The sequence below is a fragment of the Haemaphysalis longicornis genome, unplaced genomic scaffold (genome assembly GCF_048455015.1).
Source record: "Haemaphysalis longicornis isolate Haplotype H1 unplaced genomic scaffold, Haemaphysalis longicornis Haplotype H1 scaffold_7, whole genome shotgun sequence".
Lineage (NCBI taxonomy): Eukaryota > Metazoa > Arthropoda > Arachnida > Ixodida > Ixodidae > Haemaphysalis > Haemaphysalis longicornis.
The window spans coordinates 154,936,441-154,953,236 of record NW_027526422.1 but is presented as its reverse complement, the minus strand read 5'-3'; the positions used below and the strand labels follow the sequence as shown (position 1 = coordinate 154,953,236).

Below are 16,796 nucleotides of genomic sequence, written 5' to 3'. Positions count from 1 at the left end.
GCGGTACACAACTCACCATGTAAGACAGCGAGCTTTCTATCCCTTGTACCAAGCAAGGTCGAATGTCCGTCGTCAATGTGGATCCCACAACAGGCGTAACTGCCCTTAAATCACTTCAAAACCGTTCCACTAGGTTCATTCATTCTTCCTAAGCCTATATCATCAGTATATCTTCTTTACATGCAGAACTTGGCCTGTCTCTTTTGTCTTCGCGCCGCCGCATTGCTACGCTTTCCTTGTTTTATAAGCATTCTCATAGTGCTCTTGCAATTGAAACTCATCTCCCCACCGTTTCGCAGATCCTATCTCATTGGCCATGTCTTTCAAGTAGCTCGTCCACCTTCCCGCGCCATACTGCAGAGCGTCACAAGCCATCTTTCAAGCAGACTCAAGGCTTTTTTGTATGTTTTTGTAACCTCGTCTTTTATGTAGTGTATTCCTGGCAGCTTCATGTAATAAAATAAATGACAACGGCGGCTCCTTTTCTGATGAAGGCTAAACGCAAGAACCCCTATATATTACAGATTTCGGAGAACGTTCCAGATCCCCAGGTGGTCAAAATTAATGTTCAGCCATTCACTACGGTGCGCCACGCCGCCTTGTAGCGCGGGCGCGCTAATCTTCACAATCTATCAATAAAATTAAATGAGAATGCAAACAAATCAAATGGGGGATATTATTCGCCTAAAGCGGTACCCGACAAGTAACGCCACCGCCGAGCATCAGCTTGTTCAATAAACCTACGGGGCGAGGGGACGTCCAAACGAGGACTTGTGAACCGGGTGAGAACTGTACAGGTCAGGGAGGGTCGTAGTAAAAAAAAAGGTTCTGCGTGCTTGAGAAGCATTGAGCCGTATACGGACGAGCTGGCATGCGTGGTCTGAAAGAGGTAACTTTATTAGCGTCCTCCATCGGGTGGACGCTGGAAGTTTTGAGTATTGTGTTCAACCGTAGGGTGGGGTTGCGGCCAAAAAGTGGGTAGAATGGGAAGTAGCCTGCATTATCACGTCGGGAGTTGTTACACAAAAACTTCATGAATGGTAAAACAGCGTGCCAGTATAGGTGGTCCGGAAAATGTACATCGACAGCATATCGGTGAGCGTCCTGTTCAGTCTATTTGTAGGACAATTGTCTAGCGGATGGTAAGTTGTTGCGAATTTGTGCAGTTTTGAACAAGGATAAGTACGTGATCAATGACATGGGCCGAGAAACAAGGGCCGCGGTCAGTCAGTAGTTCTCGGGGAACTCCATGGTGAAGTGTTATATTATTGAAAAAACAATCGCTGACATTCGTAGCGCAGCTGTTGGGTACGACGCGCGTGATTGCGTAGCCGGTTGCATAGTCGGTGTCGACAGCAATCAAATTGTTGCCAGTTGTGGACGTCGGAAATGGTCCTCGTAGATTTATTCCAAGGTGATAGAATGGTTATATTGGTATGCTCGTTGTTTGCGGTTAACCAGATTGTTGGTCGAGTGGTTCCTTTCGGCGTTGAAAATAGTGAAGTATTGCGAAAACAGAAATGCTGTGCGAGAAAACAGCACAGCGCGATTCTGAGGGTACAATACCTCGCCTCAGAAGAGGGCTTCCTGTGGCTAGTGTGAACATTATTATAAGCGCCTGCGGGGGGTTTGTGGTGACCGGAGTGTGTAGTAAAAGCAACATTCCCCGGTTACCTATTATTGTGGGAAATTGGGATCGTTCGTGCAGGGCAGCTTCCATAAAAAGCGCCAAAATCAGACACACTGGTGATGAAAGAAAAACAGAGCGTTGCTGGCATGTATTTATTCATAGAATGGGAAGACTCCTCAACGCTATTTTACTGACTCGCGAACTATATGAAAGAACAGTTTGGAGCTGTGCTGCACAAAACTAATCAAATAACATCGTTCAACGCTTATAGCGTAAACCGGCAATAATTGTTAAAAACGTATAACTGTGAGTCTTTGAAGAATTGTTTTGGTTTCTAAGAAAGTAAGTAGTATACGCAAACTTGTAGCAACCATAGCTCACGTACCCTACATACTTCATTAACGCCCAGTAGAACGGGCAATAGACAGGTGTTTGCGGTATTCAACACGTCTATTGTTTTTACTTATTCCTCAAAGCAGCACTTGGGGTCGTTACATGACCAGCAGGAAAACAAGAAAAGCTGGCCGAATACTATCTCGAATTGGGATCAATAAAGTGTATTCAGAAAATGTACGTTTAATACAGAAAAAGCAAATATTTTAGGTATTACAGCGGAGCTGGCACGGGGATTGTTAGTTATTACGTGCAGTAAGAATAAAAAAGAAATGCTGAAAAGACGTGGTGTCAGCTTTCGCTGGTAGACTACGGTGCAATGACTTACGAACAATAATTATTTATGGCAAAGAGTTGAAGAACACGAACGTGCAATTAATTCAGGGGCAGTTAAAGTGTTGAAGCTGCAATTTTAGAACCTAAGAGCGTAGAATGTATGAATAGCTTGTAAGGATGAAGCTGGCTGTGCTCGTCGGAATTTTGTTGGTGGTCGTTGCAGTGGTTGGCTTTGTAGGATTGAGCTGTGTTGTTGCCGTAATGAAGTTTTAAAGGAGCAAGGGTTTTTTGGCACTTAAGGATGGTGGGAAGAAAATATTTTGATTTAGATCGCCAAACACACGTTCATACATATCTAAATCAATCTCTGCAATTAGACGATGTTCGATCTTGGCTAATGGAGTTGCAAAAGTATTTGACGAATGCAGTTAGGGATGTAGTTCTGTTTGTAAGGTTGTGTTTATTGGGCGCAAAAAAACAGCAACTGTGAAAACGGAATAAAGGGTATTAAGAAAGCGATACGTCATAAGCGATTTCTTGCAATAATCTTCAACAAACAAGACAGGGTTTTCAGGAGCAGTTTTGCCAAACGTGAAAATGGATAGTCGGTAAACAAGACAATCGCAAGCGAAGATTTGGGTGCTGGAGGAAACGATGTCAGGTGATTTCTAAAACAAAACGCGATAAAGTAGCAGGCCCCAGCGAAGGTACTCGGAGTGGCAACCATTAAATAAGACGTGAGGAACTTGAATAAAAAAAGACGATTACGAATCAGAATTGACAAGCTGTTGTCGTGAGAAAAAAAAACTGCTTAAAATCAACCTTATCCTCGAAGAAAGTATCTTCTGGGGTGCGGATCTGAGACTTTATCTGGATGCGAAGCATTTTGTCATCAGCATTGGCTAAGACTAACCGACTAATGTGATTTATTATTGCGATCAAAATGTGAATGCATGTCGTTAAAGAAGAAACTAGGTTGGTTGACGTCAGAATACACTTTCTGCAGTCCGCGTTGGGGATTAGGAAAACTGACAATAAAGTTTCCGTATTGGTTGCAATCACAATTTTTGTAATTTTAAAGCAATTCCAGTATAGAAATAATTCGGTACCTTTTCTTCAAGGCTGGCCCATATACTGAAATTACATTAGAAATTACCCACGTACTGAAATAAAATAATGCCTTAAAGCAATCCTTTGAAAAAGGCAGACAACGTGTTTAGTTTTTTGAGCACTTAAGCATTAATACCGTCAATTCCAGCGGATGTTGAATAGCTTGCGAAGTCCACATCTTTGTCTGTATCCGAGGGGATTAATGCTAGTATCGAAAGCGTGTAGACAATATGTCATATTAGGAAGGCCACTAGCATGTTCATTAGGGGATGCTCAGACAAGTCCACTTTCAAGATATCTTCAACCACAGAATCAAACTTGGGTTAGTTTGTGCTATTCAACAAGGAAATTCACTATGACTTAGCCGGTTAAAATTTTTTACGATAGTTTACAGTCGGTTTTTAGCATGTACGGCACTCTGGTAACGTAAAATGCCCGCTAATTTTTATACGTTATTGTATTTGTTTACACAAGCGTAACATTTTTTGCTATGCAGTGTAGCGCTCTGAAGATTTTTCTAAATAACTCAGACGTTTTTCTTGTAATTAAGGCCTTTAGGGATGACGGTACACATAAGAGGGTGTATTCGCTCAGTTATGGCTGTTGTTATTAATATTTATTAGCCGGTGCAAATTGTTTTTTATTTTTACCAGATAAGAGCAAAAAAGCTGTTAGAGAAACGGTACAGTAGTTATACAATGCGGGAACCCCCGATTTAATCACGAGGACTGCAAAAAGTAAACGTTTCTTTTTTTAAAATCTTCAAAGCAGCCGTGGAATGCCGCTTCTACGGCTGTGACGTCAGTGCAATTTAGCGTACCATTAGGGCGAAAATCATTCGAGTAAGTAAGGGTACGCCAAACATGGAAGTCGCTATTTCAATGCCATTTATGGTACCCCAATATCCATCGGGAAGCTCCTGCTGGCCATGGCAGCAATGAAGCACCATAATGTGGGGAGAGCCATATTGGTTAGTTTTTGCAATGGGGTTCTGGAAAATAACAGCATTTTTATATCATCCTTTGCTCGGCGCTGGTGCCAAAATATTGCACAATAGTGTTTCCGTGGCACGCTTAGTCCTGTGCTGTTACCCAACTTGACATTTTGATAAAATGTTTTCCCTTCTGCGTGCTGGTAATCCCTGCACGTACTTTGTGAAGGGAGCTGGCCGGCTAGGCCAGTTCGTCCTTGTTGGTTGATTTTGGTCCTCACATTGTATATCGTCCAGCAGAATTGCTCCCGACCTCTTTGCGAAAGCTACTTTATACAATTTTTACCTCTCCCCGATAACTGTAAGCAGACCTGTTTCTAAGAACATCTTTCGAACAACAGCCTTAGAGCGCAAGCCGTTTTCCCCGCCGCTTACGGGAAAGCCTTCAACTCTTAAAGCGCTCGCTATGCTGACATATGCGTTGTTTGAAATAAAGTATCAAACGAAACAGAAGAACGCCACACGGGGCCAAGAAAACCACGTTCGCGTACTCAACACTGTATACCTTTTGTATTGTTACAATCACGTTAGAAAAGGCGGCTTTATCAAAACCGCGATTGGATTGATCAGACGTCACAAAAAAATGCCCCCACATTTCCCCGAAGGGGAGCATGAGGAAGTGCGAATGCACGGGTGATGCTATGAGGGGGAGTTTGTTGAAATTTGGTGGCATTTGCCCGTTAGTTACATTAACACATCCGCGTGATCACGTTCGGGCCGCGACAGCCTTGCCTTTAAACCCTCGCGCAGCGCGACGGCAGGCGAACGAAGCGGGAGAGAAGGCGACAGCGCGCAATGGCAGGCGAGTGAAAGGGGAGAGGAGGCGAGAACGCGCAACGGCAGGCGAACGAAGGGGGAGTGGGAGGCGAGAACGCGCAAACGGCAGGCGAGCGAAGGGGAGACGGAGGCGAGAGCGCGAAAACGGCAGGCGAGCCAAGGGGAGAGGAGGCGAGAGCGCGCGTCGTCCCGTGGCGTACTACGTCATGGCGCCGTTGCTACGCACGCTCTCCCCTCCGCTCCGCGCCGTTGCTAAGGGCGAAGAGGCGCGCGCGGGATAACACCTGCGGCTGAAGACGGACGGTGGCAGAAGCGTGACTCAGGGTAGCGTAACAAGTGCATTCGCACTTAATAATTTTTAACGTTGCATAAACCACCGTGATGGAGCACAATATTCTGTACCATAAACCTTTGGCCGTTACAGTTGGCATACACAGCTTCAGGATAAGTGATCGTCATGAGCTAAATGGGCGGTAGCTTTCATAGGGCTACGAGCGCCGCAGCTGAGAAGCGGAAGGTGTCAGCGCGTTTAGGTATACCAAACCAGGTTTTATATAATCACATTTGCCGAAATATACAGGAAGCGAATTACTAACGTTCCACTGAGAGCAACACGATGTGCTGCTAAGCGCCACAAAAGCGTCGTTAGACCCCTGTTAACGCAATTCATTTATTGTGTGTGGTGACAGATCGGGGATTGTGTATTGCTTCACTGCAGTCGTCGAGACGGTCCCCGCTGTCAGTAGAGCAATTTCAACGATTACCCGGATCTCGATTGATACCCTCAATGCCAGTCTAGTTCTAATGAAGCCAGGCATGAGCTTGCATCTGACACACCAGTAAAAAACTTTGTATCCGCTGAGCAGCTACTTGCGTTTTACTAGAAACATTACAACGATGTTCCCTTGTTTGAAAGCATAAATCTGGTTACAAATCTAAGTGTTATTGCTAGAAATGGTTGTTTTCCTGTGTAATTTCGCAGGTTTCAACGACCTTCTTCGAGAAGTTCGCCGAATGTGTCCGAAAAATTGGAACCGGGTGGATCATTGCCTACCCGGTCAGTAGAGCGCGCACTCAAGCGTGCCTTCATAATACCTTTGCATGCCACACAAGATCACACCTTGGGGTCTGTTTCTTAACCATACTGGAATTTTCACGAAAGAGTTTCGGGCAACAATGTAAATAAAATTGTCGACAGTGCTTAATACGGCGGCTGGTGTGGAAAAGGGTCACTAAGCATTTTAATACTACATCATACCTCTAAAATTGTGAAGCTCAAGAGGGCAATGCATTACATTACGAAAATAGAGTCTCCAATCATTCCTACACCCCTCCAAATTGCATAAAACGTACCCGCTTTTGCCGTTAAACTCGAACTCTTCTGCGGTGTTACCGACAACAAGATTCGGATCCAAATTGCTGCAATAACAAAAGAAGCAGTACAAGATGCAAATAACCTCGGCCTACTGCATCGATATCAATGATGTACAAAACTGCAATATCCACCAGGCATTCGATGTAAAGATGCCGCCATAAGTAATTGGAACAAGGTTTTGGAAATATCACAAAACAATTGTCTTGCTGGCTTTATGGCAGCCATTACCGGTACACAGGAACTTTTTTTTGTTATTGAGTACTCCTTTATACGCACTGCAATGCAGCCAGGCCGTTTCCAGAAGAATAAATTCTTATAACATTGCGAGACCGTATTTCAGGTACATTTGACGGCATCTGCACATACCACCTACTTGGGCCTTTACTAAAAAATATGACGACGAAATATAATGACCCGTTCAGGCACCGCAGCTTTTCACGTCACCATAAAGGAGACGCAGACGTTAAGTAAGCGGTATGAGCCAGTTTTTTGTTTGTGACGTACACCCTTATATATTTTCTAATTACATTGATAATAAGGCCTTCCTGACTGATTTACAAAAAATGCACATTCAAGTAATTATAGCCTTTATGTGTAACTCATGGACTACTCATACGAATATTGCTAGTATTTTCTAATCTTCTCAAAATGCGTACTGCCTATCCAAGTGAGGAAACGCACAAGCTTGAGGTTCAACCCATGTTCATAACAGCGTGTGACTTTGGTGGCGACGGCGTTGTGATAGAACAGACACCGGCATGTTATTTCTGCAACGCCTGGCGCTACATAACGCTTTCCGTTTCCAAAAAGTCTACAGCCTCCCCCTTTTCTGTTCTCAAACTGTAGAAATTCATGGAAGTCAGTCCAAATACGCTTGCCTCAAAGTACCAACAACACCTCAACGATTCTAGCACAAGTACCATAGCACAAAAGAAGAATTCAACGAGTATAAAGGGAGAGTGTAAGATTCCAGCAAAAGAACACCGCCTTCAATATTCTTTGCACAGGCAAGCCTAACCGTATTGCGTGACTCGAAACCATGTTTTGGACTGGAATACACGTGCAAAGAACAAAAGGTTTAGATAAATACTTAAGAATCTTGACAATCAAGGTCGAGCGGCCTGCTGAGATTACCTAAATCAACAAAGAAAAACAATACGCAGCGTTCTTCATTAGATCATGTTAACAGTTTTTCAATTCTTAAAGCTAGAAAAACACTTTCTTCAAGCTGAAGACTTCCCACCTCTCTCAGTTCTTGAGTGGGAAAGCTGCAAGCACACTTGGTGCTAAATTGTGTTAACCTCTTACCGATGATTGAACACCCTTCTCACACTATGGGCTGATTTCGGCCAACTTATCACTAAGATGTCTTATAGGAACTGAGCAAGAGATCAGACCAATGCCCGAAAGAGATGAGGCGGAATGCATTGTAACATTTCCAACTAATTGGAAAGCAACCGCAGCTTTGTGGTGCACTGGCTGCACAACATTAAACAACGCCTGCCTCAATAGGAAGAGCCGTTTGTTCTACAACAAAGCCTCAGCTATGGCTCATATGCAGCCTCGCACCTTACTTCGACTGGACGATAGTGCAAAAAACTCGAATGGCACATGTTGCAACAGAGGCTTTAGTTAGTCTGGCAGCGGATAAATGCTAGGCAAACAATTTTGACATATATTGCTCCAAGGCATCTTCGTCACTCAGCCTGATAGTTATGGGATGAGCCGGTACGAAAAAAAAGGACAACGAGGTAGCACTATAGATGGGAATCAACGTCTACGCATACTCCCTTACCAACGTGTGCTTCGTCATAAAACTTGTAACACATCTGTGGACAAACGCGCTAACAGCATGTTCACCAAAGGCACCAGTTACTATGCCGGTGGGAGCAGTACACTACAGCCGACAATAAACCGCCTCTCACCACTTTTATAAGTAACTTTCTGGTCACTCTCGCTTTTAATTTTTACTGTAATTTGAGGACTTGCTTTCACTGACAATATCACTCTAGTCATCTGTGTATTTATTAAAATATTCTATACCGGTGTTCGTATTTCCCCGAAAGACTATATCACGGAAGCGTTTAAAGTAGGCTACGTCTCTAATTCGAGAGATCTTAGCATTTTCCGATTTTCGGTCTTACTTTTTAGCCAGCACAGGAAGAAGCCACTCTTAAGCGATTCCTATCGAATTCTATTGTTCATTTTATATGCAGGTGTTCGTGACACTGTTCATAAATTAACTGGCTGCTTGCTACTACTTCTTCAAGCGAGCAGCTTATCTCAACTTTCTGTACCTTAATTTTCACTACACTGTTGCAAGTTCGGGATTTGAGGTGTTAGCTATGGGCGTTCACGGATGCGTATGCATTAACATGAAATACGTAAACCGAAGTGATTACATAAAACAGAAAACCCGCCCTTTATTCGCTACATTTTATAGAACAGAACAGACCATAACCTGCAGGTTTACGCAACCCAACAAAGAATAACGTAGTTCAAATTGAAACTAGGTATTAACTAACTATTTAAAAAATGTAGCGAAATATTTCTTCACGAAATATGTCGGAAAGCAGGAGGAGGTTACTAACAGCTTTTTACTTTTTTGTAGAAAATTAAGGAAAGGTACAACTTAGATATAAACAAGACTGTGGATGTGTTCAAAGTAAGTTTAACTTTTCTCTCATTGAAGTACAAGCATGTCTGCCTGTTGTGGTATTATCGTAGAAACATTTGGTGTTGGGCCTGTTGTTAGATTCTTTAAAGAATGGTGTAGCCCATCCCTGAAGACGCGTACACAAGGATAGAACAGGAAAATACGCACGCTGGGTGTAGCAACAGTTTAATAAATTAAATTTCGAAGGAAAAACAAGGTCAGGGCATGCAGTGTAAAAACTACAGTAAAAGGACAAGCTTAGGACACAGTTAAATATGGGCTGTTTTTGAAATATTAATCTTCTTTGCCTGATACCAGTATTATAGTCAAAGAAGCTTTGTGGCATTAATATGGTAATACATGTCTTTCTTCTGGTAATACCAAAACCGAATGACTAAGCATGCCAGCGCGCACATTTCTATAACACATTGTTAAATCAGAAGCAGAAGTAATAATATTTCCTCTCCCAGGTTTTTTAGTTCTTATAAAGCTTTCTGTTAGCAGGATTGCAAAATTAAGGGTCTTTGTCGGGTTTACGCTAGAGTAGTGCAATAGCGCCAGGTTTAAAGGAACTATTTGATGGGTTATTTACACAGAAACTGAATCAAGGGTCATATTTGGTTGAACAGTGAAAAGATCGCTATCCATCCTCGTGAAGAGGGAGATAAGCTGCTCTGTTCCACCACAATCAACTAGATGTGTTTTAGACAAGTAAGGGCTTCAGCTTATTCGGACACGATTGATAGTGGAGCTTACCGAGACGACACTACGTTTAGACTATGACTGTCTCCGTAGGCGAGGCTCGTAATTAAGTTGATTAACTGCTGAACCTTGACACCCGACAAAACCTCAAAAAACAGTCTTTTTTTCTCTCAGTCTCCATCAGAAAAGCATCCACTGCGGCCGGGATCGAACGCGCGTCCTTGGTCTCAGCATCACAATGCCTTTTCTCCTCAGCCACCGCAGTGGGCATTATTGGGAAAAGCTGAGCTGTAAATATTTGTTACGAAGTTGTAAAAATTCTGTAAGTGTGTGTGGAAGTATTTGTAACCTCATTGGCCCTACTGAGAACGCTAGTAAACCTAAAAACACGCATTTTACATTTGTTAAGGTACTCCTATAAACAAAAACCGCTTCGATTACTTCAACAGACAAACTTATAGTCACTGATTTGTGAGGTGCGCCTAAGATCATCGGAAACGTGGAGGCTATTTCCGCTCTTAAATATTGAAAAGTTGTTTCTGACAAAACAAACACTCGCGTCCCATTTGCAACGGCAGCTAGCAAATCCACGCTGGTCACCTTTATACGTTGTCAAAATGCCCACCTTGCTGCTTACATACAGCTTTCGTTATCAAAACGTAATGTCATGCAAGTATTTCAAAATTGGATGAGTTTCGAGGATGCGAGGGAGTCCTTGTCCATTCAGCCATTTTAGTGTAACACAGTTATGCCCCATCGAAACAGAAAAACCGTCTTTTAGCACCCCTAACTGTAAAACGGCGCGTGCAAGGGCCCTGCGAATAGAATAAAAGTAACTGAGTTAAAAAAACTGTCGTGTATCTTTCGACATCAGTGCAAATGTCCTGTAAAGACAACAATCGCTTAGCGCCCCTGACCCTCAATGGCTCACTTCTCCTCTCCTCAGCTCTCGCCCTCTTCCAGAACCGCCCCGCTGCTTTCACAATAAACATGATGGAGGTTTGCCGAGTTAAATCGAATTTTCCTCCATTTGTACTTTTCGCAAGCCATTTATTCAAACCATTAGTTGTTGGACATGGAATGCCGCCTCGTGGTGTAGGCACCAGCGCAAAAATTGGGCACCCATTTTTAAATTAGGAGAGCAACACTCATACGTTCTACGAACTAATGCTTTACATCGAATGCATTTAATGATTTATTTTTCGCCCGACTATGCTGACACGTATCAAGTATGATACCAGAGAGAGGTTTGGAATGGTTTTGCCCGTATGAACTGGATGTGGAACAATTGTCTTAACTTCTGAGAGCTAGGCTGAATTCAGCATGGACTGACAGACATACAATACCCACAGATAGATCATAAAGTGCAGGTTTAAGCTGCCCAAGAAAGCAAAATGGATTTGATAGTTAAACTGTGTGCGAACCAAACCCACTTATCCAGAATGCAAGTCGACTGCGGTCCTTGTAACAGCAGATATCCTTTCAATAAATTGAGTAATGGTGGACTCTTTAAAGGCGTTTACGTCTTCTTTAAACACAGCAGCAGCTTGGATACGCACCCCGATCTAAAATGAGATTCACCTTGCCTGCTTTGTTAAGCACAGCAGTTGGATAACATGCGTAATGACTAATGTTGGCGTAACAAGAACCGTGCTCAGGTTGAGAAGCCTGCCTTTTACAAAGTCCGCTGCCGTTAAGAGCTCGCTCCCGTTTGCGAATTTGGCGTTGGGCGGAAACTTCTACATGCGAAAAAGAATGCTCAAAAACTCACTCAAGTGGTTAAGCCAGAGGCGATAACCGGTGTCAGAATATTACGTGCATTTAGGAAGTCATATTTGACTTCGAAACTAACGTAATCAAACAAACCTCTCTGATTCTTTCTAATTCGATCGGGGAGTGAGAATGGCGGAATCTGTCATAAAGTCAAGGGCTGTTCAACAATTTCTATTAACTTGGACGTTGTCATACGAATTAGGAGCACACACACGTGTTCATTTGAACTACTTTTCCCGTTCAAAACACAAAATCCTGTATGTAGTCCCAGAGATGTCTTTGAGCAAATAACAAATACGAATGCCCTCGAGATTTTGGTGCGAGGTAAAGGTGGCTAAGTGGTCAGACCTGTAACCAGCCCTCCACTACGGCGTAAATTTATTTTGAGGTGCAGCTACGGCGCATTCCAGCCGTTACATTTAGGCGGTTGAACTTTTAGTGAGCTCGCCTGACTGCCCAAACTGTCTTGTATACGCTTGCAGGGATCTTTATAGAACGTATCCTTCCTTCGGCAACTGAAATCTGAAACTTTTTGTATCTTTCTGTCTGTCGGTCTGTGTCTGTCTGTCTGTCTGTCTGTGTGTCGGTTGACCGAAAGATTATACAATTTTTGAACAAAAAGTTTGTATAGGCAACCTCTTCTAAAAATATATTTAAAGAAACACACTCCATACGTGTCAGTATTTTTCAGCACAAATATTATTGCGTATATTTGAGGAAAACGTTGATAGATATGAAGTACTTAAAATGTTTGTTTAAACAAAAACACGTGACCCCTTCCTTTTGCGAAAAAAAAAAGGCGGCGGAAACAACCTTTTTGTCCAAAACTAAAAAAGCGCAACGCGCGAGCTAGACCTCGTGTAGGCATTCCAAAAGGGGCAGCAGCCACGAATGGTACCATTAGTCGGCGTGCGAGCAGTGGAACGTGCGAAGTGACTTGAGCAAACTTCCACCGTACTTATTGATGGAGGAAAGAGATGGTAGGAAAAGAGCATGAGAGATGGCGGAAAACACAGGCGAGGCATTTACAGGGCAGTTGTAGCAGTATACTGCCGTCTTTAAACCACATTTTAAGCAGAGTGATCCTGTACGCGGCCATTTATATTCGAGTGTGTTGTTTGGTGTCGCAACAGTAATTAAAGGGACCCTGCAACACTTTTTTCAACTTTTCTTGAAAATTTAAATGCTTGCAGAGCGTAGTCACTTTACGTACCCAGCACGTAGATGAGGGGGTCACAAAGTACCTCAGCCAAAAATTACTGCTCGATGCTACTCAGATAGCTTGGAAACCCGCTAAAAAGATTTTTCTCTCTCTTCCGGTCTTGACGTTCTTCGACGTCCCCGATTACGTCTCTGCATCCACGTAGCGGCTGTTGGCTGGTTCTCCTTCACTTGAAGCAATTAACGCTTTTTAGATGGCAACTTTAAAAATAAAGCCCCAAAAGCAAATCAGAAACGGAAGGCGTAACTGGTGCCACGACCAAAACACGCAGTTTCACTCCGTGCTAGCGATAACTAGCTTTCGCAGTCCTTCCAGGCGCGAAGGAAAGAATGAAAGCGTTTATGAAAACCGTTACAGGGTTCTTTTATGCAAAAAAAAAGTAAAACTCTCTGAAACGTTTTTACTCTTTAGGCAGCTCTGCAGCAACGTACCAAATCTGAAATTTTCTATTTTGTCTTGTCCGAAACAATACCTTCGAACCCATTTCCATTTTTTGTCACAACATCGCGAGACCATACGCCAGGCCACCACATTCATATTTTCACCTGAGATGTGCGCTTTGCCTGCAATATCCTAACAGGTTTGTGGAAACAATAATGCTAGTACGGCAACCCTCCTACCTAAAACATGTGTGTGGGATTCAGACAGCCCGCAACTTTGCTTTAAGTATAGGACGAATATGGTAGAAATACGCGAGAATTAAAACATACCAAATCACCATACAGCACCTTCAATGCTATTTAGTAGAGACTTTAAGTCCTAAAACTAGTTATAAGCTAGTAGTACCAGAGAACCTAAAGTTGCTCTCGAGCGCATAAAACAAATAGTTCATGGGAAGGACGGGGAAGCCGTTTACAACCACTTCAGCTCCACTTAATGTTCCTCGTTGTGGTAAGAATTCTCGACAGGATTGCGGCTCCGATGCAGCACTCAGATTTAGCTCTTTAGAGAATAAAAACAAACGTGCTAACCAACACTGTACATTCAGGAACCGGAATGCCCTTGTCATACCTGCCAATCAAATTAGCGTAAACACAGCACCTTCGGTGTTAACATTTTTAAACAAGATGTGCCCATGTCACATAGAAGCATAGATGGCGTACTGGCTTTGTAGTATCTTCCTCAATGGGTCTCTTCCTGTGTTACGGGCGTGTTATGTACGCATGTCTGAATCTAACTGAGACAAATAAGCCAAGTGTCGGATCTGAGCACTCCTCAAGTTGATAACATATCCACCAACTGTCGCATTCTTCGAATTCGTCGGTCGCTTTTAGTCACCAGGCAACTACGAGTGGAAAGGCAGCAAACACGACCGAGGCCATCCTGGATTATCTTTAAACTCAGGTTCTTGCCTGGCGCCTCATCATAGCCTGCGGAATAAAAGAAAACGCCCGTGTGTACGGGATTTCAGCGCACATTAGAGATCACCATGTTGTCAAAATTAATCCAGGGCCCCCTACTACGGCGCGCCTCATCACCTGCGTTACGTCGGCGCGTTAAGCCTGGAACCAATCAAAGCCTGCGGAGATTCAACTAGCCAGTTTGGACACCTAGAGTCACTGCCCTGATGATTGAAACTATATATCTAAACGTTACAATACGATTTTTCTGTTCTCTGGTTTCGCAAAAGACGGACAAAAATTTCGGCCATTCAAACTTTTCTCTGCCAGCTGATACATTACAGGTTCAGACAGTTATCAACCCTTATATTTGCGTTCCTAGCCGAACCATGCCTGGACCTTGCAGCAGCAGCGAAGCTCAAAATTAAACGAAATTTACTTTACACACACGCCCTGGTTTTAATTATAAACAAAGGCATCATTTGCGGCATTAGGGGAGGAGCATTGATTGTTCCATTATTTTTATTCTGATTCCTCTACAATTCTTCAGCCCAAGAACTTCTGTTTATTTTGAAAATCTCTTTGCGGTAATAGTTTTTTTCAAATATCTCAATTACAAGTCCCACCTCTCACGTAACTTTTTTGTACATGTTTCAGGGCTGTGTAAAGAGACTGAGACCTGAAGACCTCCCTTATGTTCTCCAAACTGTGGACTACATCAGGAACTTTATATCTGGCTGAAAAAAAATACAGGACCAATCATCTCAAAGCTGGTCCCAGAATTTTCGTGTTAACAATATTTTCTTTGTCATTAGAATAAAAACTTAACGGATGACATTTTTTTCTTCCAAAGCACGTACATCGCTTGATATGTTTTGGAACACAATTTTTTATCTGATCATCGCTGCTTATATTCATCAGATTTTCCCTTTTCAATGCACTGCATCAAATAACTTTTAAAGGGACCTTGCAAAACTTCTTTAAACTTTTTCTGAAGTCTTAAAGGATTGCATAACGTAGTCACCCAGCACACCCAGTACCTAAATTAGGAGGTACCTCGCAAAGTACCTCAGCCAAACATTACTGCTCTATGCTCATCAGATAACTTCTTTATCCGGAAACTCATTCAAAATATTTTTCTCTCTTTCCCGGCGTTGACGTTCTTGTACGGCCCGAATTACATCACTGAGGCCGTATGGTGGCTGTTGCCGGGCTGTCCGTTAGCTGCAGCAATGCACGCTTTTCAATAACACCTTAAAAACAAAGCCACAAAAACAAAGCAGAAACGGTAGGCGTATTTGGCGCGAGGAGCGACGAGCGACGATTGACTCTCCGGGGTTACCAAACGTACGCTACTGATAAGAGAGCGAGGACAGCGATCGTGGTGCATACCCTACCAACAGAGTTTGATTATAGATTTGTCGAGATCATCCCGGACAAGAAGATACAAGCCAGCATCTTCATTTTGAATAGTTACAGTCCCCCATGATCATCCCTGGGTAAAATCGATAAACTTTTCAAGACGGTTAAGCAGCGCGCCAAAGGACATTCCTTGATAATCGTCGGTGATTTTAATGCATACCATACTACGTAGGCGTATTAAAGAGACAACACGAAAGGGCAGAAATTTTACGAAGCGATTTGTAATAACAATTTTCTTGTGTGTAAGAACATAGACACCCAATCCAGAATTGGCAACAGTGTCTCTTGTGACACGACCCCGGACCTTACGCTGACCCGTGGCATCAAAGATCCAATTTGGGAATGCCTAGACGATACACTCGGAAGCGATCATTACATCATCCAGCTGCAGCTACCTGATCACAAAGCCTGATCCTCGAAAATAGGCACAACTCGCATCACAGATTGCCGAAAATTCCGTGAAACGGCACCAGCCTGCCCCATTCAAGCAATAGAAGAATGAACAGCACAAATGCTTGCAGTCACCCAAAAACATACGAAGGAAATTACGCTGACCGAAGATTGCCCGGCTGTAGAAACGCACTTACTACACATTTGGGAAGCCCGAAGAGGACTAACCAAACGGTGGAAAAAACGTAGAACCAACAGGAAGATCCGGGTCCGTATAGCTCGGCTAACGAAAGAAGCAGCTGAATATGCAAAACAGCTCAGCCAGCAAAATTGGTCCCAATTCTGCACAACACTACAAGGTACACTGGGCACTCGTCGTAAGTGCCCAGTTTCGGTCTTTAATGGGAACAGAGAGAGCAAAATGGCAACAACACATCGACTCAAAAGATTGATACATAACTACCTAGGCACCGACGAAGACCTCATCGAGGAATTGAAGAAACCGTGGGAGGATACAAGCAAGACGGCGCCTCTCCCTAGGGCACCGTACACGGGCGCTCCTAACCCAGAAATGGACGCCCCTTTGAGCCTCGTCGAAATAGAGTCAGCAGAGCACCATTTAACCCGAAATACAGCGCCAGGAAATTAAAAATTGTCTATAAATTACTCCGTAATCTGAATTCAGAAGCATTAGAGGTTCTTTTAAATTGCACCAACGAACAATGAACGACCCGCAAGC

General features: G+C 43.2%; 1 protein-coding gene across 1 annotated transcript in view; it reads left to right on the top strand.

The window, feature by feature from the left end:
* LOC144145345 (uncharacterized) overlaps window positions 1–15,068 on the top strand; it is a 32,573-nt gene extending 17,505 nt beyond the window's left edge. The window contains exons 4-6 of the mRNA XM_077676915.1: window positions 6,160–6,234; window positions 9,164–9,217; window positions 14,903–15,068. Coding sequence (XP_077533041.1) covers window positions 6,160–6,234; window positions 9,164–9,217; window positions 14,903–14,986 — 213 coding nt within the window. The 3' untranslated portion in view covers window positions 14,987–15,068. The remainder of the gene's footprint in view (window positions 1–6,159; window positions 6,235–9,163; window positions 9,218–14,902) is intronic.
* The last annotated feature ends 1,728 nt before the right edge of the window (window positions 15,069–16,796 follow it).